Source organism: Carcharodon carcharias, chromosome 11 (assembly GCF_017639515.1).
Source record: "Carcharodon carcharias isolate sCarCar2 chromosome 11, sCarCar2.pri, whole genome shotgun sequence".
In the NCBI taxonomy this organism is placed as follows: Eukaryota; Metazoa; Chordata; class Chondrichthyes; order Lamniformes; family Lamnidae; genus Carcharodon; species Carcharodon carcharias.
In genome coordinates this window covers 149,859,487-149,886,244 of record NC_054477.1, presented here as the reverse complement: position 1 = coordinate 149,886,244, position 26,758 = coordinate 149,859,487, and the positions used below count along the sequence as shown (strand labels likewise).

General features: G+C 42.9%; 1 protein-coding gene across 2 annotated transcripts in view; it reads left to right on the top strand.

Annotated features, from left to right (window-relative positions):
• uchl3 (ubiquitin carboxyl-terminal esterase L3 (ubiquitin thiolesterase)) overlaps window positions 1-26,758 on the top strand; it is a 66,262-nt gene that overhangs the window by 22,229 nt on the left and 17,275 nt on the right. For both annotated transcript variants that reach the window (XM_041199988.1, XM_041199989.1), the window contains exons 4-6: window positions 7,282-7,438; window positions 14,286-14,371; window positions 14,666-14,713. In XM_041199988.1, the coding sequence (XP_041055922.1) occupies window positions 7,282-7,438; window positions 14,286-14,371; window positions 14,666-14,713 (291 nt within the window). The remainder of the gene's footprint in view (window positions 1-7,281; window positions 7,439-14,285; window positions 14,372-14,665; window positions 14,714-26,758) is intronic.

Sequence of the window (26,758 nt, the reverse complement as noted above, 5' to 3'; positions counted from 1 at the left end):
ATATAGTAAAACATCCTATGATCCTTCACAAAAGCGTTATCAGGCAAAATTTGACACAGGCACACCCTCCTTCTCCCCCTTCCATTAAAACAAGTAAAGCTTAGTCAAAGAGGTAGGTTTTAAAGAGCGACTTAAAGGAGAAAAAAAATAAAAAACTGCGGATGCTGGAAATCCAAAACAAAAACAGAATTACCTGGAAAAACTCAGCAGGTCTGGCAGCATCGGCGGAGAAGAAAAGAGTTGACGTTTCGAGTCCTCGTGACCCTTCGACAGAACCGTTCTGTCGAAGGGTCACGAGGACTCGAAACGTCAACTCTTTTCTTTGCCGCCGATGCTGCCAGACCTGCTGAGTTATTCCAGGTAATTCTGTTTTTGACTTAAAGGAGAAGACAGGTGATAATGTGGAGAGATTTAGGGCGGGAATTCCAAGGTTTAGGGCCCAGGCAGCTAAAGGCATGGCCACCAATGGTGGACCGATGGAAGTTGGGGATGTACCAAAGGTCAGGATTGAAGGAATGCAGCAATCTTTCCTTCCTCTTGAGGGTTGTTGGGCTGAACCGGATTTGGTGCAAGTTATGATGTAGGTGGCAGAGTTCTGAATGAGCTCAATAAGAATCTAATATGTTCTCGACAAGTCTCCCTCATTCTACCTCTATAAGCTTGAGGTTATCCAAAACTCTGCTGCCTGTGTTCCTACTTGCACAAATCCTATTCACCCGTCATCCCTGTGCTCACTGACCTACGTCGGCTCCCAGTCAAGATTTTGAAGTTCTCATCCTTGTTTTCAAACCCTCCTAGGACCTCATCCCTCCATATCTCTGTAATTTCTTCTAGCCCCATAACCTCTGTATTCATGCTTCTTGATTTTAATCACTGCAGTATTTGTGGCCCCATGCCTTCGGTTGCCTTGGCCCTGAGCTCTGGATTGCCCTCTCTACTCCACTAAGATACTCCTTAAAACCAATAACTCTGTGACCAGGTTTTGATCACATGTCCCAGTATCTCCTTATGTGGCACAGTGTCACATTTTTGTCCAATAATGTCCCTGTAAGGTGCCTAGGGATGTTTCTTATGATAAAGGTGCCATATAAACACCGTATATACAGTAGAATTAAGATTAAATTGTCAATTTGCAAACACTCTTTCTCAAACTAGTATCCCTAGTAACAGCTTGCTCATTTCCAAATAGTCATATTTGAGGCATTTTTAGAGTTAAAACTTAGAGACCAGTTGGAGAAAGGCTTTGTGGCTGAAATATCAGCAGATTCATGTTTTCTCGACAGATACTGCCTGAATGCTTCTAGTGTTTTCTGTTTTTGTTCCAGACTTGCAGGATCTGCAGTATTTTTAAATTTGTTCGTATTTGTACTTTACATTTATAATTCTAAAACTGCAGCTGCAGCAAACTAAAATGAGACAATAAACAGCCTGGCAATCCTTGTTAACTGCTATCACATACTGGGTTTGCACATCCTTTTATTATTGAGCATTACAGATTGTGTGTGAATACACACTTTTGGATTTGGTCTCTTTATCTGAGGAAGGATATACTGGCCATAGAAGGAGTGCAATGAGGGTTCACCAGACCAATCCCTGGGATGGTGTGAATGTCCTATGAGGAGAGATTAAGGAAAGTGGGCCTGTATTCTCTTGAGTTTAGAAGAATGAGAGGTGATCTCACTGAAGTGTACAAAATTCTCAAAGGGCTCGACAGGGTAGATGCAGGAAGGATGTTTCCCCTGGTTGGTGGGGGAGGATCTAGAAACAGGGAACACGGTCTAGTTAGGCCATGTAAGACAGATGAGGAGGAATTTCTTCAGTCAGAGGGGGGTGAATCTTTGGAATTCTCTAGCCCAGAGAGCTGTGGAGGCTCAGTCGTTGAGTATGCTCAAAGCAGAGGTTGCTAGATTTCTAGATTAGGGGATTCAAGACATTAGGGGATGCTGAGATGGTGTGGGAAGATGACATTGAGGTAGAAGATCAACCATGATCCAGTTAAATGGTGGAAGAGGCTCAAGAGTAGGCCATTCGACTCCCTGTTCCTAAGTTCCTACATGCGTCTGATAGGAAACTACCAAATAACTTGAATATTGTTCTGCATAGGATCTATTACTTGATTAGCTGTTGCTGAAAGAGTACTGAGACAATGCAGTGTTTTCACAGCCATGCGTAAATTCCTGATGTACTTTGACATTGCATTGGTTCTAGGCCACGTGGCATGTTGTTTAAACACGCTCAGGAAGACAGTACCAAACCCGTTCAACTGGCAATTTACAGAAACCAACTTGGATTACCTATTCTGGACAGGAGTACGTTTGTCATGTGACGTAAGAAACCCAGCCAAATTTCTCGAATGATTCATAATTAGCTGCTGTGACTTTTTTGCACAGCATGTTATACCCACTCGAGTACAATCCCCTCCTGCCATCCGTTACTCAGCCAGAAGAATTGACATATGATTAAAAAGTAGAATTTCTTATTAATTGAAATGGCTTGGACTTCTGACGCATTCACATGTCCTGTGATACTTGGGGTACGCCTTGATGAAGGGAAGGAGCATAGCTCACCTTTGAGTCGAGGTAAACGTTATACGGCTACTTAAACCCTGCATCCAGGAAGCTCAGGACCGGACGTGTGCTGGATTTGGGGATTTAACGGATTTTGGGTCCTAGGCCTAGCGTGTACTTGTGATACTTAAAACAAAGAATGAAGAATAAAGAATTAAAGGGCTTTATTCGGATTGCTACCGAAGGCGCCAGCTTCAGACGTAGCTAGTTTTCGGGTCCTTCCAGAGTTTGGGACGCCGGATGTGGGGTATGATACCCGTAGGTAATAAATGAACAGAATTACTCGACGTGATCTGAGAAGCGTTATTGGGACTTCTGTAATTGCAAGTTCTAAAATGTTTTGGGGTTTGTTCAGTCATCAGAAGCCACTGGTGCTGCTGATGAGGTACAAGGCACGTGGCTGATTGGGATCTTATAGCTGAGTGATTGAGCTCCATGGCAGCAAGGTTACTACCAATTGAACAAGCAAAATAAAAACACTGCCCCTGTCCAAAAATGGACTTTTGTCAATGCTACAATTTCTTAAGACATTTGCATGTCGATGATTTTTCTGGAGCGCTGCTAGATTGATGGGGGCTGTCTGTTTGGTAAGTATTCTTAAGTGACTGGGAGGGGTATGTGGTTGTAGAATTAATTTATGGATGTCCCAGTTATTTTTCTGCAGTGCCCAGCTGGAGCTCGGTCTTGCGAGGATCGATGTCATTACTGCAGCAGCGCACTGTGGTAGGATTAGACCACACCTGGCACCAATATGCGGAAAGATGAGCTGAGACAGTGTGAAGTCGGGCAAAGTTACCAAGGTGGAAATAAACAGCCTTGGAGATGGGGTAGATATTTGGGGTTGAAAGCTCAAAGGTTGCAAAGAGTCGATCCAGCCTCAGACAGGTGTCAGAACGGAATGGAATTTGTGATGAGGGCTGAGGCAATGGCTTCAGTTTTCCCAATATTAAACTGAGAAAATTTCTGCTGATCCAGTACAGTCAGACAGTCTGATCATTTAGAGACTGTGGAGGGGGTCAAGAGAAGCGGAGTTGAGGTGGAGCTGGGTGTCCACATCGAATGTGACGCTGTCTTTACGGGTGATATCGCCGAGGGGCAGCATGTAGATGAGAATCCCTTGTAGACCAACATAGGCACTCCAAGTCTTCCCAGTACTTAAGAATAAGGGGGGAGCTGGTAGTTTTAAAGGAAAGTGGAATTGGACCTGTAGATAATATGCTTCCAGTCACCAGGGCTATTGCGGAACTGAGAATTGGATGAATAGGCATTTTTATATCTTATGCAAAGGTGTCGACGTTAAGAGTAGTCGCATCTTTCAAAGTTGATTTGAAAGTCATGTAACACAATGCCATGTTCAAAAATATGGTACAAAAACAACAATAGCTGGAAAAACTCAACAGGTCTGACAGCATCTGCGGAGAGGAACACAGTTAACATTTCGAGTCTGTATGACTCTTCATCAGAAAAAATATGGTGTTGGACGCAGACAGTTAAGAGTTATTTGATGATAATCCTAGGCTTTCTAGATGTTTCCCACAATCTACCTTCCATAAACATGAGGTCATCCAAAACTCTGCTGTCCATGGGTGGGATTTTACGGCATCGTCGTGGCAAGGATGAGACTGTAAAATGTGGCGAGCCGTTTAAAAATCCATTGACTTCAGAGGGACTGTGAAGTCCTGCCAGTGTAAAATGCCGCCCCATACCTTAACTCACAGCAAGTCTTGCTCTGTTCTCACCCATGTGCTTTCTGACCTATTTGGGCTCCTGGTCAAGCAATGTCTTGATTTTAAAATTCTCATTCTTACTTTGAAATCCTTCCATAGCCTTGCCCCTCACTATCCTTGATCTTCTACAACACTGCAACCTTCCGAGGTATCTGTGTTCCTCTAATACTGGCCTCTTGTGAATTCCCGATTTTAATCGCTTCGCCATCGTTGGCAATGCCTTTGGTTACCTAGGCCCCAAGCTCTGGAATTCCCTCCCTATACCTTGCCACCTCTCTAGCATGCATCCTGCTGGAAGACACTCTTTAAACCCTACATCGTTCACCAAGGTTTTAGTCATCTGCCCTAATATCTGCTTATGTGGCTTGATGTCACACTTTGTTTTATAATACCCCTGTGTAGCGCTTTAGGATGTTTTGTTACATTAAGAGTGCTATATAAATATAGGTTGTTGTGTTTAGTATTGGAAAATGAACATGACATTCTTCAATGAATCATCCTCATTCAGTCTCTTCGTGTGTCCTGCACTAACAGAGGCTCTATCTGAGCACGTATGCTCAAACCATTATAATGTCCCTACTTACAAAGGCAGCAAGCGACAGATTATGTCCACTGTGACTTTTATGTGGTATATCTCAGCAGCTTGCATCAGGATATTCTTCTAAGATCTGAACTGCCAGCATCTTTGGCCACCTGATTCTGTGGAAAGAGTGTCTTGACTTGCCTCTCTTTTTAATTTCGAGTGAAGTAGATAATTAAACCTTCGCCAAATAGAAAACGTGACTGAAGACTGTTGCTGGATGAGGTTAAACAAAGAATTGTTTGTCTTGTGTGGTGAGACGCAAAGCAATGATTGGGATGCAAGTCTGTTCATTATGTGCTGTAAAAACTGCAGGTGGGTTTCTGATTGAAATGACTCATAGCCACCTGCTATGACCTTTGCACATATACTTAGTAAACTGCGGTTCAAACAAATGACCGCTTCTTTCCAACTCCTGCCCAACCTTTCAGTCAATGCCTGAAAACTCTCTCATAGAATCCTGGAATGATGCAGCACAAAAGGAGGCCATTCGGCCCACTGTGTCCATGCTGGCTCTTTGGTAAACTGATCCAATTAATCCCAATCTCCTTGATCCACAAGTGAGATCAGCATCAACAATCTACACATCACTGGCTGAGTTTAACTGGGATTCTCCTTTGGTGCGCAGCTCTGGGAGTTGGTCACAAAATCAGCTGTTCCACTGGTATGGAGCTTGTCCTGAAGCCAAGCATAACTCGCTCACGCTCCTCCTCCTTTCTGGAAGTGGAGTCTGGGCAGTTTGGGGTTCCACCTGTCTTGGGTGGGGGGAGTTTGGATCAGATATTACTTGTGATAGTAGGATCTGGTTGGGGTTGGGTTCTAGTTAATGGCATAGCCTGGTCAGGTCAAATTCTAGTTGACACTGGAGTTAGGTGGATTCTGCATGATAATGAGTTAGTTGAATGACACTGGTGTTTTTAGTGGTACTACAGCATCTACCACATTGACTTGTGGGGTACCCCTTCCCCACTTTCAGCCCCAAAGAGAAATTACTAGGCTCATTTTGAAATTAGATGCAGTGTATTTAAGTTACTTACTTGCGCAGGGGAAAACTGACGCAAATTGTTAAATCAACCCTTAAAAACTGGTTAAAGGACCTGCAAGTGGAACGTGTGCAGTAGCAGAAGATACTGGAAACCCCTCGACACCATGTAGTGAATCAGATAGTCTTGCTCACAGAGATGATTGGATACAGGAGCCCAAAATGAGGATCCTGGATCCTTGCATCAGTAGACTAGACTTGGTAATTTGGAATTAGATCTGATAGAACCCACTTAGTTAACGCACATGTCTTGAGGGTACCTACAGGAGAAAAGGAGTGTAGAGCAAAAAGAGCTGAAAATTACTGTGCTTTTAATCTTACAAGTGTTAATGCCAGTAAATGTAAACAGACCAGAAGGTGGAGTGTAAATATTCCTCTGGCTCTAATTAGTATACATCTCTGAACGTGAACTAGACAAAGATGTCCCTTTTTAATTCAGCCAAGTGTTTGTGCTTAAGACAATACAAGGAGTTTGATCCCCTGCGTATTGACTCCTTGTAACATTGTGGGAACAAGTTGTGTGGAATTAACTGTGCCTGAAAGAGGGAGTTAAGTTGAAAATAGTTAAATGTGGAGGGAGAGGAGCAATTTTCAATTCGATTTTTTTTTTTAATTCCTAACTCAACACCATCATTCTTCCTTCAGATGAGACGTTAAACAGAGGATCCCTCTGTCCTCTCAGGTGGACATCAGGGATCCCATGGCACTATTTTCAAGAAGAGCCGGGGAATTAGCCCCGGAGTCCTGGTCAATATTTATCCCTCAATCAACGTCACAAAAACAGATTATCTGGTCATTATCACATTACCATTTATGTGTTTCCTACATTCCAGCAGTGATTATGCTTCAACAAGTACACCATTGGCTGTAAAGCACTTTGGGATATTCTTGGGTAGCAAAGGGCGCTATATAAATACAGGTATTTGCTTTTTTTAAAAAAACACTTTGTGAAACTTTTATAGAATCTGATGTTTTTATGTCAGTACAGGGCCTCATCTAATGCCAGCCTTGAACTCCATTCATTGAGCATCCACCCAAGTGAGAATCAGTCTCTCTCTCTCTCTCTCTATCTTTTGCTGGAACCTTCTTAAACGAGTTGGTTACTAGAGGCTGCAAATCAGTCTTGGTTCCGAAAATCTGAGCGTTATGATAATGGATCCAAAACCCACTCACGGGTTCCAAACCCCATTTGGAATAAAGGGGACCTTTCAGTGCTTAATATGACCCAAGAAAAATATGTTACAACCTTGTTTTCCGTTGGTAAAGGCAAGAGGTGAACAGAAATGCACAATATTTTCACTGAATTTGCAAATGGAAGAGCTTATCTGGAAGCAAGCAGTTATTGTGATGTCTTTTTTCCTTCAGTATGAAGCCTTCAAGCAAGAGGAGGAAGCAAAAATAAAAGCTGAAGGGCAGAAAGTCGATCCACAAGTTTATTTCATGAAACAAACCATCAGTAATGCCTGTGGAACCATTGGTCTTATACATGCACTAGCTAACAATCGAGATAAACTGGAATTTGGTGAGTATTTGTTTATTGAAATCAAAATTATGTTGGGAAGTTTTGAGAGCAATGTAAGCCTAGTGTGTCAGGCATCTCGCTCTTGCACTTGTTGATGCACATTGTGCCATTGCACCTTTACACACAGATTTTTGGTGTCAGCTATAAATAGAACTGGACAGATCGGGTCCATGTCAGTCAAACGCCCATCTGCTAAAGAGACGATCAGTAAAGAACTAAGGACACGTATGATCAGTGAACCAAAGTATCAATATAAAATGCAAGTGAACCAATAAAATCTATCCAGATTTTAAAGAGAATTCTTTTAGCTTCCATGTTGGTTTTCCCATTAAGCTGGGGATGTGCAACTGGAAATGGGTTCAGAACAAAATTGTCAAATTACAGGAAGAAAATAGACTTGCATATTCAGTGACGTTTCCTGTGACGATATACATGCCAACTTGGAAAAGCTGCCCATCAGCTTCAAAAACAAAAAGTTAGCAGCCTAACATATACACCAATGACATGCAAAGTCAAAGACTTAACACTGAGCGTGCAGTGGGACATGATTTTTTTCATAGACTAAACTGCAACATTCCATAACTTCTGCATTACACAAAAACACTCTTAACAGCAGTGGTGATTTAGAAAGGGGTTGTGAATGCTGAAGATGATGAACATTATATTTGTGGTTTTCACACCCAGTGTGATATATTTGTTGTCATTTATTTGAGCCTGCTGTAATTGCATTTTTTTTAAATGGATGGGTCATCTACTCCAACCTTTCTATCTCTTGTCCAACCTTGACCATTCCACAGTCTAGTAAAGCCAGCCTGGTTAATGCATTTGTACCAGGAAATATCCAACTTCTCTCAAGAAAAGAGCTGCAGTGTATACTGAAGAAAACATACCATGACACAGAAATATCTGGGCATGCACCAGGAAGCTCCTTGGAGGGAAAGTTTCGAGAAGTCATTTATTTGTTTTGAGGGTAAACCCTAAATATGCCCTCCCGTTTGTTTTTGAGAATCCCAGTTACAGATTATTTCAAATTCTTCAGCCTCAAGTTTATGGGCAATGAACAAAAGGAACCAAATTATTCCAGTCCTGTCCTCCAACTTGCTTCTAACCGCCTTTAGTCCCACTTCCCAAATGATACTGATGTGCTGATTCCTATCCTTGTCTTTAAGTCTCCATGTTTTCACTGCTTTGTCTAATTCTGTAAGCTTTTGCAGCCCTAGAACCAATTCCCCCTCTGGCCTCTTTTGACTTCCTCCTGCTTTGGCAGCAACCCCCTTAGCCAGCTTGGCCCAAACTCTCTAGAATTCTGTACTTAAACCCTGTCATTTTTCCACCACCGCTCTGATCCCTTAATATCCTGCTTAACCCCCACCTCTCTGACAAAGCCTTTGGTCACCTCTCCTAACATCTCTGTCATTGGCTTCATATCCATGCATCTGATTATACCTACATGTGTCACTTTGGGACAATTTGTTCTGTAATAGGAGTTGCTTCTGTTTTGAAGGTAACCCGTTATTCTTTTATTAACCTGTAGTTGGCAAGGAAAATGTTATCTATGGTAAGCAGTCAAATGCTTCGCTCTCTTAACACCTCAACCTTCTTTTCCAAATTGATTTTCATGAATCCCCTTTCCACCTCCTTGAAGCAGGATAACCTTTGACCTGCTGTGAACAACATGGAAGAGATTAACCCCGGTTGTATAAAACAGCTGTGAATGAGTAATTTAGCGATTTGATGGGATCTAAATATGCTGGGAAGTTGAAGAGATTCAATCCCAGTTCTGTGATATTTAGTTGATCTCAGATCAGGCCATGTGCAAGGCAGAACAGTTTGTTTCGGTGCACCCTGTACAAGGCAGGGAGAAGCAAGTTGAGTTCCTGTTCACCGTCCAGTAGCTCTGCTGGGTGAACGTGCGCATGGACCAAATCAAGTTCCGCTCTAGTTTTAGACACACGTGTAGGAATTGGCTACTTCCCTAAGGTACTGGCAGATAATTAGTGCCTGGCACTCTGTTTCCCAGCAAGAAGTCAGTATCTTCTGCCGGGAAAAAGAAACATAAACCATTTCTTAAGTTTTTTTTATTGGACTCTTTGTTCCCAGGAGAGAGATACCCGCAAATAAGCTTGATGTGCCTGGGACAGTTTGGATGAAGGCCAGTTTGTAAGTCATTCCACGTAGCAAAGCTGATAACATTGTGGGAACCAGTTGGGTGGAGTTAACTCTGACAGTGCAATAGAACTGAATCATCCAAGGTGCAGCAAGTCGTAACTGTGCCAAGAATAAATCCTGTTTGATAGGGCTGAATGAATAATGACCACATTCTGAGAACGTCCCAGCAGACCTTATTCCATGTTCAGTTGCAGCAATGTAGGGTGGAGACAGAAAACTTTAAAAAAAAAATCAACCACAGAAACTCACAGCGTGACTGGAGGCCATTCAGTCCATCATGGTCGTGTCAGCTCTTGGCTACAGCAGTCTAAAACTAATCCTGCTCCCTCCTTTCGTCTCTCAGCCCTGTATCATCATTTGCCAATAATGCTGTTCCGCCTATCGTTTAAAATGCTACACAGTCTCTGCTTCAACCGCTCCCTGTGGTAAAACATTACAGGCTTCAACTGTCTCCTAACCTTTTTTCTCACTCTGCTAGTAAAGATTTTCAATTGATACCCCCCTGTCACTGACTCCCAGCTGGAAAAATGCATTTTTTTTTCCCCTTATGTACCCTATTAAAACTCCTTGTAGTTTTAAAACCTGTTATTAAATTTCCTCTTGGCTTTCTGTGCTCCAGGGTGGAAAAAAAGTCCCAGGATGTCAAACCTGACCTCCGAGATGTAGGCCGGGATTTTCCACCCTTCCTGCTGCGGAGGTTGCAGCAGACCGGCCAAAAGCCCATTGACTTTCGGCAGGACCAGACGATCCTGGTGTTGGACGGGCCCAGAAAACCTCGCCCATAGTTTCTGACCCCAGTGAATCTATGCTGCGTTGCTTTAATGTTCTTTCTATAATTGGGCATCCAGAGCTGTATATAGTACCCCAATGGTGTTCAGACTATTATCTTGTACAGTACAAATTTATCATTGCCTTTTCACTCTTGTGCTCTCTGCCTCAAACCGAAAATGCTGCTGGCCTTTTTAAATATCTACGCTCTCGAGCAATAATGTATTTGAACCTCAAGATCTTTCCATCAATCCACAACCTCAGCATCTTTCCATTGGGTGCATTGTCCCAATCCCCATTTCCTCCCCAATTTATGAGAAGCTGAAAAGTGCTGTACTAGAATCATTGGACCAGGTGCTGAGAGATCTCAACAACTGCCATAAATCTGCAGAAGTGATTGGTTTTGCCGGCTGGGAGCAAGTGCATCTACCAATGTTTTCTGCTTTTCTACAAAAAGTGACTGTGCTTTTGAAGAACACTCCGGGATAAGGCTACACTAATTAATGCAGCTTCCCACTCATATAGTCAGTAACAAAAGCTTGCTGAATTTATTTTAAAAATCGCAAATAAAATACATTTTCTCTCAAAGCACAACACAAGCAATCTGAATCCAAGCTGATTTATGACTTAAGTAACTAAGTTTGAGAATACTTGTCAAGTTAGCACCCTTACCAATGTTTAGAATTCTGATAACACAAATCTAGCATTGGTCCCAATTCTGAATTTGTGACCCAGTATCTAATCAATAATGTTGTATCTATCTTCCCCACACTAATTGTATGCCACATCATTTTTGCTAACGGCAAAGAGATGGGACGCACCTGCTGATGCATAAAAGCTGCCTGTGCTGATTTTTATTTCTTACTAGAAGTCTCTTCATATTTGATTCTGAAATCAGCCATAAGCAGAGGATCAAATGTTAAAGCTTTTTTTTTTTCTTAATCATTCTCTGGATGTGGGCATCGCTGACAAAACCAACATTTTGATGCCCATCCCTAATTAGCCTTTATAAGATGGTGATGAGCTGCCTTCTTGAACCACTGCAGTCCATGTGGTGTCATTACACCCGCAGTGCTGTTAGGGAGGGAGTTCCAGGATTTTGAGCCAGCAACAATGAAGGAACAGCGATATAGTTCCATTCCGAGATAGCATGTGATTTGGAGGGGAACTTGCAGGTAGTGGTATAACTATGCAACTGCTGCCCTTTTCTAGGTGGTGGAGGTCATGGGTTTGGAAGGTGCTGCCAAAGGAGTCTTGGCAAGTTACTGCAGTGCATCTTGTAGATGGTACACACTGCTGCCACTGTGCTCTGCTGGTGAAGGGAGTGAATGTTTAAGGTGCCAACCAAGCAGGCTGTTTTGTCTTGGATGGTATTGAGCTTCTTGAGTCTCAAAGCCGCATTCATCCAAGTGATTTGGAGAGTATTCCATCACTCTCCTGATTTGTGCCTGTCAGGAAGATATAATAATTTCCATAATGTTATTGGAATTTATTGTAAAATAGAGTAATAGTGTGTGGGGGGGGTGTCTTAATTGAATTAGAGGCAACTAGTCTAGGTTTGATTTAAGAGGAGAAGTTAGGTTTGAAAAGTTAGTTAGGTAAACATGGGGAAGTTTTAGAATGGAAAGTGTAATGGGGAATGTTTGCATTTTTAAACAAACTATAGTTTGAATTTAAAGGAGGGGTATAATGTACACCTAGCCAGGAGAAGTAGTAAGAAATAGTGTGTTTATTTATTTTTCCCCAAAGATTACCAGTGGAATTGGTACTATGATAGATTTTTTTTTAGTAGAGAGGTAAAATTCAAAAAACATAGTGAAACAATGGGAATTTGCATTCAAATAGGAAAATATGTATAAAGGAGAGATGGCTGTTTGTAAGGGAGGCAGATTAAGATCCAACAAGTGTGAAAGGCCTGCAACCTGTATGTATCAAATTGCTGCCTCCAGGGACTGAAGTTAAGAGAACTCATTTTGAATCCGACTGTTAAGGGTATCATTTACTTTGCCTGGGTCTTTTAAAATCTACGTGTCTTACTGTTGCCTTAATGAAAGTGTAACTGGGAGTTAAATTAATTCAGGGATTTGGAAATTATTATAGTAGCAACTTGTAGACATAGGTATGTGCTTACAATCTTTTTTATTAATAAATGTTTAATTTAGTTTTATAAAAACCTCTTAAGACTCGGTGGTCTTGTTACTGAATTCAAAACCTACATCTCGCAACATACGAATTGAAAATTAGTTAAGTTTCCCTCTGGGATTTGAACAGCTCAGCATTTACCAATTGCTGTGTCATAACAGCCTTGTAGATGGTGGTCAGACTTTGGGGAGTCAGGAGGTGAGTTATTCCCAGAGAATTCCCAATCTCTGATCTGCTCTTGTAGCCACAGTATTTATATGGCTGGTCCATTGTGGGCAAGCATGAATGTTATGACCAAGCAATTGGTAAAGCTGAGTGATTTAAAAATCCCAGAGGGAAATTTTAAACAATTGTCATTACCTACGTTTTTAAGTGCTATGATAAAAACACAAAACTGCGGATGCTGGAAATCCAAAACAAAAACAAAAATACCTAGAAAAACTCAGCAGATCTGGCAGTATCTATGGAGAGGAGTAAAGGGGTGTCCCACCTCCCCCTTAAACCAGCTTATCTTTCACCCCTTTTCTATTTTTCCTTAGTTCTGTTGAAGGGTCATTTGGACTCGAAACGTTAACTGTGTTCCTCTCCGCAGATGCTGCCAGACCTGCTGAGTTTTTTCAGGTATTTTTGTTTTTGTTTTTAAGTGCTATGTTTGAGATGCAACTTTACATTCAGGAATCAGACCACCAATTCTCGAGAGGTTTTATATTAAAATAAATGAAACATTTTATTAATTTACACAAGTTAAATATATACACAAGGCTACAAATTACTACAATTTTAACTTTTAACGAATTCCCAAATTAATCTCCGTAAAGGCAACAGCACCCATAGACTTAACCAGACACCAGGCAAAGCATTTTCATGTTACAAATTCAAAATGAGGTTCTTTTCACTTTGGTTCCTGTTGGAGGCTTACAGCTGCTTTGATCTTACAATGTCTCTGCCCTGCACACACACAAACTGCTATCGGTTATATCCAGCGCTTCTTATTGAATGTAAATTCTCATTGTATCACCAGCCTCTTTGAACTCCACCTCATCTAATAATAAAACCCCTTTAATAGTACCAATTTTATTAGTAATATAAACATATTGCTTGGTTTCTGCTAGCTAGGTGCCAGATTTCACCCCATTTCTTGAATGCTCTATTCAAAAAATGCAAATGCACTCTGCCTCTCTTACACCTCAAAACTAGTACACATCAAAGCACCCAGGCGAGCTGGCTTTAATCCAATTAAGCCACACCCACATACTAAACCTCTATCTTAAAAGAAAAATATTTTCCGATAATATATACATTAATAACTTCATAATGGATAATGAGTGCCAGCAGAGCACTCAGTTTTAGGAACTATTGGCACTGAGCAAAATCCTTGCTACAGAAGGGCACTTCAAGCAGAGGTTGCTGTGATCAAGTGGAGACCATTTCTTTATTTCCCTTGTTTGGGAATGTTAATCCAAAATGTAAGTCCCGTCTGAGATTTAGCAAACTTCTGATAGGTCAGTGGCTGAACCTGGCCTGACCTGCATGGCTCACAAGTATCACCCTGCATGAGGTTGTACGTTTACTCACATAGAAAACTTAAGAAGCGGGACTGCTCTTGTCAATCAATTATGCACTCTTTCCTTATCTTTCGTAACCTACTGCTACTGAAGAAAGATTTTCCAGGAGGCTGATGATGCTTCCATGCAAAATATTCTCATTTTATTTGTACAGCAATGCCATTATTAATGTAATTAATTTCTTTGCACTCTATTTTTGATAGAAACAAATTCAGTTATGAAAAAGTTTTTGGACGAATCGACCCCACTTAGTCCTGAAGAGAAAGCAAAATATCTAGAAAAAGATGAGGTGACTTTTCATGTTTCTTTTTCATAATATAAACGAGCGTATATTCCTTTAAGGATGTAACTTTGCAACATGTGATTTTTAATAAATGATTATATGAAGTAAGATTGAATTTTAAGATTATTGAAACAAATGTACTCACTAAAAAAACAAGTTACAGGCACTTGCGTCAAATAATCTGATTGGATATACTGCCTCCACTAAATTTGAAGTTGGGATTAAAATGCCGTTTTCATCTGTGAACAGGAAAGTAACGAAATGAAAGTGCTTACTTACTAGTGCTTGTTTTCTTTTCAGAGTATCCGTGTTACACATGAATTCAGTGCACAGGAAGGACAAACTGAGGTATGTTTATTTATTTCACCATTGATACACATTGATTCGTCTGCTTTTTCACAAACCTGTTTACAATTCCCATGGTGACCTTTCACACAAGGATGCACCCTGAGACAAGGTGGTGCCAGTATTTGTGAGAATGCAGTTTGAGTGGTTGAGGTTTGTAAGTTTTAAGCTTCTATCAAAAAGGATTGCTTTCGAGTTGAATTTTATTGAAATTTGAAATGGTTATCAGTAATGCCACATAACGAGATATTATGTCAGATGATCAAAATTTTGGTCAAAGACATAGGTTTTAAGTCTTAAAGGAGGAATGCAAGCTAGAGAGGTGGAGAGGTGTAGGGAGGTTATTCTAGAGCTTGGGGCCTAGGCAACTGAAGGCATGGCCACTAATGGGGGAGCAAGGGATGTTCAAGAGACCAGAATTAGAGGAAAACAGGTATCTCAGAGGATTGTGTGGTTGGAGGAGATGACAGAGGTAGGGAGGGGTGAGGCCTTGGAGAGCTTTGAAAACGAGGATGCAAATTTTAAAATTTAAGGCTTTGCTTGACAGAACCAGTGTGGTCAGCGAGCACAAGGATGTTAGGGGAACAGGACTTGCTGCACGTCAAGACATGGGCAATCAAGTTTATGGAGGACAGAATATGGGTGGCCAGCCAGATGTACACTGAGAATAGTCGAGTCTAGAGATAATGGGGTATAAAAAGCAGATGTTTGTTGTATAGTATTCTGAAACAGTTAAGAATGGGATACAGAGTAGTTTTTGTTCAAAATGCACATCCTGTCTATTAATAATGAAGCAGTGGGTGGGGGTTTGAATCACTTTCAAAATCTTGCTTATGGTTTTTTTTTGGACCTGACATTTAAGCAAATCCACCAAGTTGGTACTCCTTTGGTGCACAGCTAGCGCATGATATTACTAGCTGGAGCTTAACCCTGTGTTCAGGAGCACCCTTTTTTGGGCAATCTGTGGGGGGGCCGTTGTAAATAACCTGCATGAGAACAGCATGAGCTGAAGCTATCCCAGTTGTTTGACGCTCGGGCCTCAGTGTCATAGAACCAGCATGGTGCTGCAACCCACTAGAAGGGAGGAATGGGTTCCATCAGACAGTGGATGGAGGGTGCAGGAGACTGTGGACCTGTGCAGCAGGGTTGCAAGTCTGGATTGAATTTGGGTGGGTGGGGGGTGCCTAAATGTCAAGGAGGGGGGAAAATTGGGTGTTGTGAGGAGGGATGAGAGGGGATTGCTTGGGGAGTGGGAGATCAGGGATTTTGAGGCCAGCAATTGCAGAGATGGTGAGAGTACTTTTCATGTGGGATCTGGGAGAGCCCTCTTCCTCCCCTCCGGTCCACATTCCGTCCATACGGCGGGCTTCCCCACTCGCTGCCCACGCCGACTTTGGCCGCTTCGAGGTAAATAAGTGGTGAAGCATGGACCTTGAGTGTTAGTAACAAAGGAGCAACAGTAGGCCAATCAGCCCCTCAAGGCTTCTGCACCATTTAACTAGATCGTGGCTGACCTACCACAACACCATTTTCCTGTGTTATCCCCATACCCATTGATGTCATTAGTATCTAGAAATCTGTCAATCTCTGTCTTGAGCATACTCCGTGACTCAGTTTCCACAGCCCTCTGGGGTGGAGAACTCCAAAGATTCACCATCGTCTCCGTGAAGAAATTCTTCCTCATCTCAGTCCTAAATAGCGTGCCCTTTATTCTGAGATTGTGTCCGCTGGTTCTAGGCTCCCAGCCAGAGGAAACATCCTTTCTATATCTACCTTGTCCAATCCCTTAGAACTTTAAGTTTCAATGAGATCAGTGCTCATTCTTCTAAACATTAGAGACTATGGGCCCAATTTCCTCAATCTCTTCTCATATGACAGTCCTGCCATCCAAAGAAGTAGTCAGGTGAACCTCTGCTGCACCCCCTCTATAGCAAGTGTCTCCCTCCTTGGGTAAGGGGACCAAAACTGTACATAATTCTTCAGGTACGTTTGCACCACGCAAGTGCCAGGCAATAACCATCTCCAACAAGAGAGAGTCTAACCATCACCCCATGACATTCAACGGCATGACCATCACTGAAACCCCACTATCAACATCCTGGGGGTTACTGTTGACCAGAAAGTGAACTAGACTAGCCATATAAATACTGTGGCTACAAGAGCAGGCTAGAGGCTAGGAATTGTGCGATGAGTAACTCACCTCCTGACTCCCCACAGCCTGTCCACCATCTACAAGGCACAAGTCAGGAGTGTGATGGAATACTTCCCACCTGCCTGGAAGAGTGCAACTCCCACAACACTCAAGAAGCTTGACACCATCCTGGACGAAGCAGCCTGTTTGATTGGTACGACATCCACAAACATTCACTCCCTCCACCACCGATGCACAGTGACAGCAGTGTGTACCATCTACAAGACGCACTGCAGGACTTCACCAAGGGTCCTTGGACAGCACCTTCCAAACCCATGACCACTACCATCTAGAAGGACAAGGACAGCAGATATTTGGGAACACCACCACCTGGAAGTTCCCCTCCAAGTAACTCATCATCCTTACTTAGAAATATATTGCCGTTCCTTCACAGTTGCTGGGTCAAAATCCTGGAATTCCCTCCCTAACAGCACTGTGGGTGTACCTACACCACATGGACTGCAGCGGTTCAAGAAGGCAGCTCACCACCACCTTCTCAAAGACAGCTAGGGTTGGGCAATAAATGCTGGTCCAGCCAATGATGCCAACATCCCATAAATTAATTTCATTAAAAAAAAGAGTTCTATACAATTGAAGCAAGATATCTTTACCCCTGTGTACAAATCATCTTGCACTAAAAGGCCAACATACCATTTGCCTTCCTAATTGCTTGCCGCACCTGCATGTTATGCTTTCAGTGACGTGGAAGCAAGGACTCCCAGGTCCCTTTGGACATTAGCACTTCCCAATCTCTCACCATTTAAGAAATGCTCTGCATCTCTGTTCCTCCTGCCAAAGTGGACAACCTCACACTTATCCACATTATATTCTATCTGCCACGTTCTTACCCACACAGTAACCCTGTCCAAATCCCTTGAAGCCTCCTTGCACCAACCTCACAACACTCACCGCCACCTCGTTTTGTCATCTGCAAACTTGGAAATGTTCTTTGCATGTGCAGATAAAGGCCTTGATACTTGCATCGGCCATGAATAAGGATTGCCTCTTTTTTGTTCTTATCCAATGTTTTTTATTCTTTCCAGGATGTGGGTATCACTGGCTGGGTCAGATTTATTGCCCACCTAATTGTCCTTGAGAAGGTAGTGGTGAGCTGCCTTCTTGAACCACTAGTCCATGTGGTTTAGGTACACCCACAGTGCTGTTAGGGAGGGAGTTCCAGGACAGTCGAGGAACAGTGACATGGTTCCAAGTCAAAATTTTGCCTGACTTGAAAGGGAACTTGCAGGTGGTGGCATTCCCATGTGCCTGCTGCCCTTGTCCTTTTAGGTGATAGAGGTTGCGAGTTTGAGAGGTATTGTTGAAGGAGATTTAGCGATTCACTGCAGTGCATTTTGTAGATGGTGTACACTATGCTTCAGCAGTAGATGGAGTGAATGTTTAAGTTAGTGAATGGGTTGACGGTCAAGCGGGCTGCTTTGTCCTGGTTACTGACGCACTTCCTGTCACCCTCTTGGGGCCTAGGTAGGCCACTACGCTGCTCGATTTTAAGGCCCAGGACTTTGAATTTGCCTGTGATCTGGAGCTGTTCAACCCAAGGAACCGTACTGTCAACTTCATATGCTCCACCCTGGATTAATAACATGCATTACTACAATAGTTGGCTACAAATTGGCTCTCAAGCAAGCAGTGTGGCCTCCACAGCAGTCAGCTGCACTGCTGTGTACCTCTGCTCATAGCTAACATCACAACAAAGTTGAGCTGAGAACGAGACAACCTGGCAGGTCTCCAGGCAAGTAAGAAAATTGGTGTTTATAAAAAATTAAGTCTAAAAATGTTTTTTTAAGTGTGTAGATGTTTTCATAATAAGATGTGGGAGAGTGCTTTGAGCTAAAAGTACTTTCCCTTTAATTTAACTGGATAATTACAAACTCTGATTTTAAAACTCCTTCGGTATTTTTTCATGTTCTCTTTAAATATCAAATCGCATGTGAGTGATGAGCAAAATGATGAGTGCACGCAAATAGGTACTCTCTTTGTTAACAATTGTTCACACTTGATTTTTTTTCCTTTTTATATGTAAAACAGTTTGACTTTTTATAAAGCCTGTTTGGCTGTTAATGAAGTTATTTTGATTTGTAACAGTTATTCTTTTTTTTTTTTGCCCCTTCTGCCTGTTTAAAGAAACCATGGCCAGGATTTTTTAAGATGGCGACAGCCAAAGAGTTGGTGGGAAACACAGCACTTCCAACACTGCCCGTCTCACTGCCCTTTCACACTCCAACGAGCGTTAATTGGCTGCAGGCGGGATTTCCACCCCTTACTCGGGAGGAAGTCCCGCCTTAGAGAGCTGCCGGCCAGTCTTATTGGCCGCCAGCTCTCTAGTCCCTGGTGCGCCAGAAGCTGTAGTGGACAGGACATGCAGTCCCCGGAGCCAAAGACCTGGCATTCCAGAAAGGGTTAAGTATTTGGGAGGGCCCCTCAGGGCAGAGAGGGTAGGAGAGGGCTGGGTGGATGGTGGGGAATTGCATGTCAGGAGAGAGGCTGGGGATGGGCTGGGGGATGGAGGTCCTGCAGTTACTGGACCTTTAAGTTAAAAGGGGGCTGCTGATAGAGGCACCCCCCCCCCCACCTCTTTCCCTCATTTCCTACCTGAGGCCTGAACACGATTTGTTTTTGTGTCCCCCATAACCGGGAACCCCTCCAGCCAGCCTAAAAACTGAGGCTGGGCGGGGAACCGGCCCTTAAGTGGTCAATAATTGGCCGTCAGAGGTCTCACCCACCCCAGAGTAAAATTGCAGAGAGGTCGGAGTGGACGGGAACCGTGCAGGAAGCCCATCCTAAGGAATTTTACAACCTCCACCCTCTTCCCCCCCATCCCCCCCGCCTACAAACCTGCCAGCGGAGAAGTGTAAAATTCAGGCCCATTCTGTTGACTCTGTGTTCTGTTCTTCAGGCTTGACCAGTACAGTTTTAATCTAGGAATGAATGTCCAATCATGCCCAAAGTCTGTTCCGCCCATCCAAATCTTGCTTCAGAACTTGTTGTCACCACTTTGTCTTTTTGATGCTGAAACCTCAGCCCACGCTGTCTCTTGGACTGGGAGACATCGAATTCCCCTCTGAATGCATCATTTGAATCAGAATCGCCGAACCCACTGTTGATATCGGATAGAGCATCCTGGTCAGTGGTGATGTCCCAGTGTAACAATGTTCATTATGTTGGTGTATGATGTATATTATGAACTAAGTTACCATTTTAAAAACACTCACCTCTGTTCCCATTCACTCTGTGCCTGCTCAGTGGGATATGCTGCAGGCTCTTGGAAACAAAGTGGGTCTTGTTCTTATACATGTATTGCAAGTTGAACTTTAATTATTTCCAGCTTTGGCTAGAGAGCACTTGCTTCTCGCTACCCGCACCCCCCACCCACCCAATTTTCTCCCCTAACCACTTACGAGGGGAAACTTTCACAGTTGCTGCTTTCTGGAACCTCATCCAGTGGAGCTGTGTCTGAACAGCAGCATGTGTCTTGCTGTGTGGGTGACGCCACAATCGGGCCTGGTTCCAGCCTCAGCCTTATTTGATGTCCATGCCAGGCACCCTTCCGCAGGGCTTACTACATAGCTGACCAGAGTGGGTAATACTGTTTCTACCCTACTCCTTGCCTGTGCAGTCAACTTCTGTGTTCTCCCTATCACCCTGGTTGAAATCCGCTAACTCATTGCAGACTGTGGCTTGAACAGATCCTGGTCAGTTTGGATAGTTACAGACTTGAAACACCTACTGAGCCATTAGAAGGACCTTACTACATGCTATTGTTAGTGACAGAAATGCCCGAGGGATTTATTATACCTAAAATTAGTCAAAGATTTTTCCATACATATGAAAGCAGAAATGAGATCATTATTTCAGCAGCCCTTAAATCCAAAACCAGGAGAGCACTGCTGTTGCAACCAGTTTGAATCTGCTTTCAACAAGAGCTATTCTGATGATCTCCTATTCAGTTTTGTATTGTGTTGCGAATCTGGCCCAATAGCACCCAATTTAACAAGGTGTCTATGACTGAAGAAGACTTTGAGACTATGTATCCCACTTAACCCGCCCAGACAGACCCAAACTCAGTCTTATTCCCCGACACCCACCCCTCCAAGAATGTACCTTTCCCGTCTGCAAATCGCAGCATCCACTTTTTCTTAAACGATTTCAGAGTGTGCTTTTCTCTACGGCCATGCACAGAGGTCCAGAGCACTCCGTGTGAAGAACTAATTCCATGATGGCCCTGGATTTTCTTTTTGCTAGGTTAAACCCATGTGCCAACGACCTGCTTTAATTTCAAATGGCCTTCCAAATATACATTTCGATGTTATTTGCTCCCTCAATTACCTGTGCTCAGACACTGTCTTTCAAGGCTGCAGAGCCTAAGTTTTGACTTTTTTTTTAAATGGAGGTTTTGTCCTGTGATGCTAGGGACTAGTGTTCTGCCACTTCTCTATATTGCACCCAAAGCTTTAATGTTTGCCTGGTGCCTTCATGACCAGAATTGGACATGATATTCAATACTTGGCCTGGCCAGCACATTGTACCATTTAAGCATAAATTCTTCTGATTTGCACTCCTTTTTAGATGCACTCCTCCTATTTGTGCAGCAATTGGAAGCATTGAACACTGAGCCTGTTAATGCTCCTAGATCTCTCAACATCACTCAAAGCTACTTCAGAACTTATATCACCCACTTTTCTTCATATGTCTAATACTTTGCACTTGTCCACAATTAATTTCATGTGCCACTCCTTTGCCAACTGCTTAACGTTCTCAGTTTCCTATACTCACGCTGTTTGTTTTTTTTGTCCTTCTCTGCTTCCCATCCTTTCCCACCATTGCTGTTGTAGCACATGATCTTTTCTCGCTTGCCAGGAGATACTCTAATCCTCCAGGAATCTTACTGCCTGGGAGGGTGCAGTAAAGAGTTAGAAAGGAGATAATCTGAGGTCGAACTGTCAGGAAGGGAATGGTAGGTCAGTGACAGTATTGTGAAGCAGCACTTTTTTCATCTTTTCAACAGACATCCAGCACATCATTATAGCACCAAAGGTAGCCTGTAACAAAAAGTTTCAAACAAAAAAAAACAAAAATTCCAAACAGTCGCTTGGCAGGACAGAACCTCAGTATTGCTGAGGAAAGAGACACGTTGCCAAAGCTTTTCATCTCTCACGCATCAGGACAGATGTAAGAATACCACATTTCAAAGGGAGCAACAATTTATGCTGCATGAGAAAAGAGTGCTGATTAGTTAGCAAATTGACTTTGTTGATTAGTTGAGGCATTGCCAAGGACAATGCACCAGAAAACCATTGTCTTCCATGCTTTTACTCGAGTAGGCTAAGAATTACACCATCAATTGTTATGATCCTTGGCCAGACCCCCAAATTGTTGGTAAGATCCGGTTATGCACCAGTAACATTTTGTGTAAAGTAGACAAAGTTTGAGATTCAAGACACTTGCTCAGTGAAGAGCACAGTGAAGAATACCACACAATTCCACAGGCTTTGAACAAACAAAAATAAAATTTACTGTACAAAGTCAGAAAGATAAAACAATTTACAATACCTATCTTATACTCCAGCATTCAGGATAAGTATGAGGTACGTGTGAATTAACAAGCCATGCTATAAAATATACCATGCTATACAATAAATGGCCGGTGCAACCAAGACAGAATCTATGGATTTCTCAACAACCCACCCAGACTGTGAGTCAACCAATCTCATTGAAACTTCGTCTTCCTCGCAAAGGTTTCCAATCTTCAGCTTCAAACATCTTTCCTTGGCATTCTCTCCAAAAGTCACTCCAACCCTGACAGCTTCAACAATGGCCCCCCTTTCTGTGTTTCAGTCTTGTCTCCAGAGATTCCGTTCCCTTGGATTCCCCAGTACGCTGGAGCAGCAACTCACAAGCTCTTCAGCCTCGCCAAGCAAGAAACCACTGCTCCAAAGGGGTACCTTTGCCCCGCTGAACCGCAGAACAGAGGCATCAACCTTTGGCTGCCTTCTCGGATCTTCCAGGGTTCCCCTGAGTCCTCTTAAATATTGGACTCCAACGGCATCAACAACGGCCCACCTCCGGAGTTTTAGTCTCGTCTTTGAGATTCCCTTCCCCTGGCATTCTCCATGGCAATGCCTCAACCAATCGGAGTTGGCTTGCCAAACAATCAGTACCCTTTTCTCATACAGTATAAATTGTTGCTCCCTTTGAAATTTGGCATTCTTGTATCTGTCCTGATGGGTGCAAGATGAAAACCTTTGACAGCACATCTCTTTTTTCAGCAATACAAAAGTTATTCTGTATTTGTAATCTTGATTTTTGTCAATAGTTCCATTGGGTATAGGAGGAGACCATTTAGCAAACTTCAGTGTGTTTCACCATTCGATGAGAGCATGACTGATCTGTGACCTGACTCCATTGTAACTGCCTTTGCCCCACAACCCTTAATATCTTTGGTTAATCCAAACCTGTATCAATCCGAGATACAAAATTGACAATTGATTTAGCGTCAACCGCTGCTTGCAGAAGAAAATTCCAGACTTCTACCATCCCTTGCTTGTCGAAGTGTTTCCTAAGTTCACTCCTCAAAGTTCTGGCTCTAATTTTTAAGTTAGGTCCCCTAGTCTTAGACTCTCAACCCATAGAAATAGTTTTCCTCTAACTCGGTGCAGTGTGGAATTGAACCAACAGCCCAGCAAGATCTACGTTTGATTTTCCGGTCTATATTAAGTTAATTGTTTGGCCAATGTGTCAGCAGCACTAGAGTTGAGTTCAATCCCTTTGAACGAGGAGGGAGGAAATAAGTCAAGGTCCCAGCCTCTGATTGCTACCTATTGGCCTCTGCTGAAAAATGGGGATATTTGGGGAGAAGAGTGTGCTGCCCTCACAGCCAAATAGGATGGCAACACTCGCTGGCTAGATTCATGATGAGGAATAACCCTGTACCTACTCTCTACCTCCCTTCCCTCCTTTTAAGACACTCCTTAAAACCTACCCCTTTGACATTCTGCCCCCTTATCAATTTATGTGGTTTAGTGTCAAATTTAGTTTTATTAGGAGCCTTGGATCTTTTTATTATGTTAAAGGTGATTTGGTGGAGAACAGCCAGAGAGTCCAGAACTGCATGTGTGGTGAGACAGGGGCATAGTGTCACTGGACTACTAATCCAGATACCCAGCCCTAATGCTCTGGGGACGTGGGTTCAAATCCTACCATGGCAGATGGTGGAATTTAAATTCATAGGCTGGGGCCCACATTCCCATGAAAGAATAAAGAAAAAAATATACGTAGAGAGAATGAGGAAAATGATTGGAAAGGAACCTTTTTCATTGTTCACAATGAGGCTAAATTGGAGGCACACACAAAAATTGACAGAAACCTTTCATGGTTCCTGCTTGTAATGTAGAGTGGCATTTAAAACAGGCCAAATCAGTGCGTTCAAAAGAAAAATGGACACTTTACCAGAGGAGGAGATGTTAGGCGTAGTGGCTGAAAATGTGGAATTTATGGGCTAGGTAGGTTTTAAGGAGCATCTGAAGGGAGGAGAGGTCAGTGGAGGTGCTTCATAGGAGGAATTTCAGGGCTGGATCCCTGGCCACTGAAGACATAACTTCCAATAGCTGGGTGAAGAGAGGAGTGGATATACAAGATGCTGGAGTCAGATGAATGGAGAATTTGGAAGTGATTGTACTGTTCCAGAAGGTTACAGAAATGGGGGCTTGGTGATACCATGGAGAAATTTAAAACACAGGGATGAGAATTTTAAACTCAAGATGCTGGGAGTGCTGGAAACCCGTGTGCAGTTACGAGGAATAGGGTAAATGGGACTTGATGGGTGATGGAATAAAGGCAGATGAGTTCTGGATTCACTGAAGCTGGTGGAGAGTGAGATTCTGGCCTGGAAAGCTTTGGAATAGCTGAGCGTAGAGATGACGAAGTGGGATGCAGAGCAGCTGACAAGCTGAGGTAGGAGCAGAGGCAAGCAATGGGATGAAGGTACGATTAGGTAGTCTTTGTGACTCAGAGGGTCTTGGATGTGTCTGCCTACGAATGCCAGTGAGGCTACCAAAGCAACCACTTAAACGTTGAAGGAATGTTGTGGTCTAGCCTAGGTCTCAGACATGAAGACTGTGGTCTAACTTGCAAGGCATTCCAGTGAAATGTCTCCTTTCAACACTTAAGTTAGGAAACCCTTTCTTTCAATTCTTTAACCTTCTAGATGCAGATACAATAAAAGAAACAAAAACATTAGCATACATAAGGAATGTTATCTATGTAAGTGCAATAGGTTCTTAAATTAAGGTTTAAGGGTCACTGCTGTCACTTTACAGTGTAAGTGTGACCTGTCTATGCTGAATTGCCCAGGGCAGCAGATGGAGCATTCCATTGGGTCTCTGCATTCCTAGACTGGAATTTCCTCGGAGCGTATGTACGTTAAGGGGACTTCCACCTGACTTGAAGCAGAACGGGAGCAGCCCAAGGAAATTCCCAGGCCAACTCCAGGGAACAGAAGAATCTGTACTCCTCCATGACTGCTGTCTAGGGATCCTCCTACTGAAAAATCCATATGGATGTAGCAGCTGAGAAGGAGAAATGTGTTCTGTGGTGATGTGCCTACCTCGAGGTTGAATAAGCCACGGGATGGGAAAAGGCACGTTTTAAGCAATCTCTCTCTGAAAAGCGTTGTCTGGTAACACAGGATTTTTGAAGTGACCTGTATCCTCATAGTAAGATGTTAAACCAGCAAGTAAAAAAGAAAAACTTACATTTAAATAGCACCTTTCGCTACCAGAGGACCCCCCCCCCCAAAAAAAATCCTTTACAACCAGTCAAATACTTTTGAAGATGAAAGCACTTTACAGCCTGCCGGACTTAACATTGAGTTCAACAACTTCAGATCATGAACTCTCTCCTCCACCCCTACCCCCTTTCCGGTCCCCCTTTTCCAATCATTTATATTTTTAAAATATATTTTTCTTTTCCCACCTATTTCCATTATTTTAAATGTATTTCCATCCATTATTTCATCTTCACCTTGTAGCCTATTTCATTCCCTTCCCTCCACCCCCACTAGGGCTATCTGTCACTTGCTCGTCCTGCTTTCTACCCTTAATGTCATCATTAGCACATTTCTTAGCTAATATCACCACCGTCAACATCTCTTTGTCCTTTTGTCTATGACATCTTTGGCAATCTCTCTTTTGCCTCCACCTATCACTGGTCCTCTATCCAGCTCTACCTGTCCCACTCCCCCCTCAAACAGCTTATATTTCACCTCATTTCAATTTTTCCTCAGTTCTGATGAAGAGTCATATGGACTCAAAACGTTAACTGTATTCCTCTCCGCAGATGCTGTCAGACTTGCTGAGTTTTTCCAGCTATTTTTGTTTTTGTTTCAAATACTTTTGAAGTGTAATTACTGTTGTAATGTAGGAAACGTGACAACTAATTTGTGCACAGCAAGCTCCCACAGATTCCTCTTCCCCGATCCACATACATAAGAGTTTTTTCAAGTATCCTATATACTTCTTTGAAAGCTTAATATTTTGGGGGCCTGTTATGAGCAGTGTTCATGGCTGAAGTAGCTTGAGCAGATGTGTTTCCCTTTTTCTGTACTGTCCAGTCAGCCTCAAACCATGCGAAAGGCTTTCCCCTGTTAGCTAATTCAGTGACGTTGCTAGTCATGGGTTTTGGGCTCAATATGCATTTCTTTCTCTGGGTAGCAGGCATGTCTGTTTTGGAATGATGCCAGTTATTGCTTTCATACCACTGATTTGTCAATAAAGGCCCCCCCACCCCCCCCCCCCACCGAGCAAAAAGGTGTGCGCCCGCAATAGTTGCATGTTCTTTGCCAA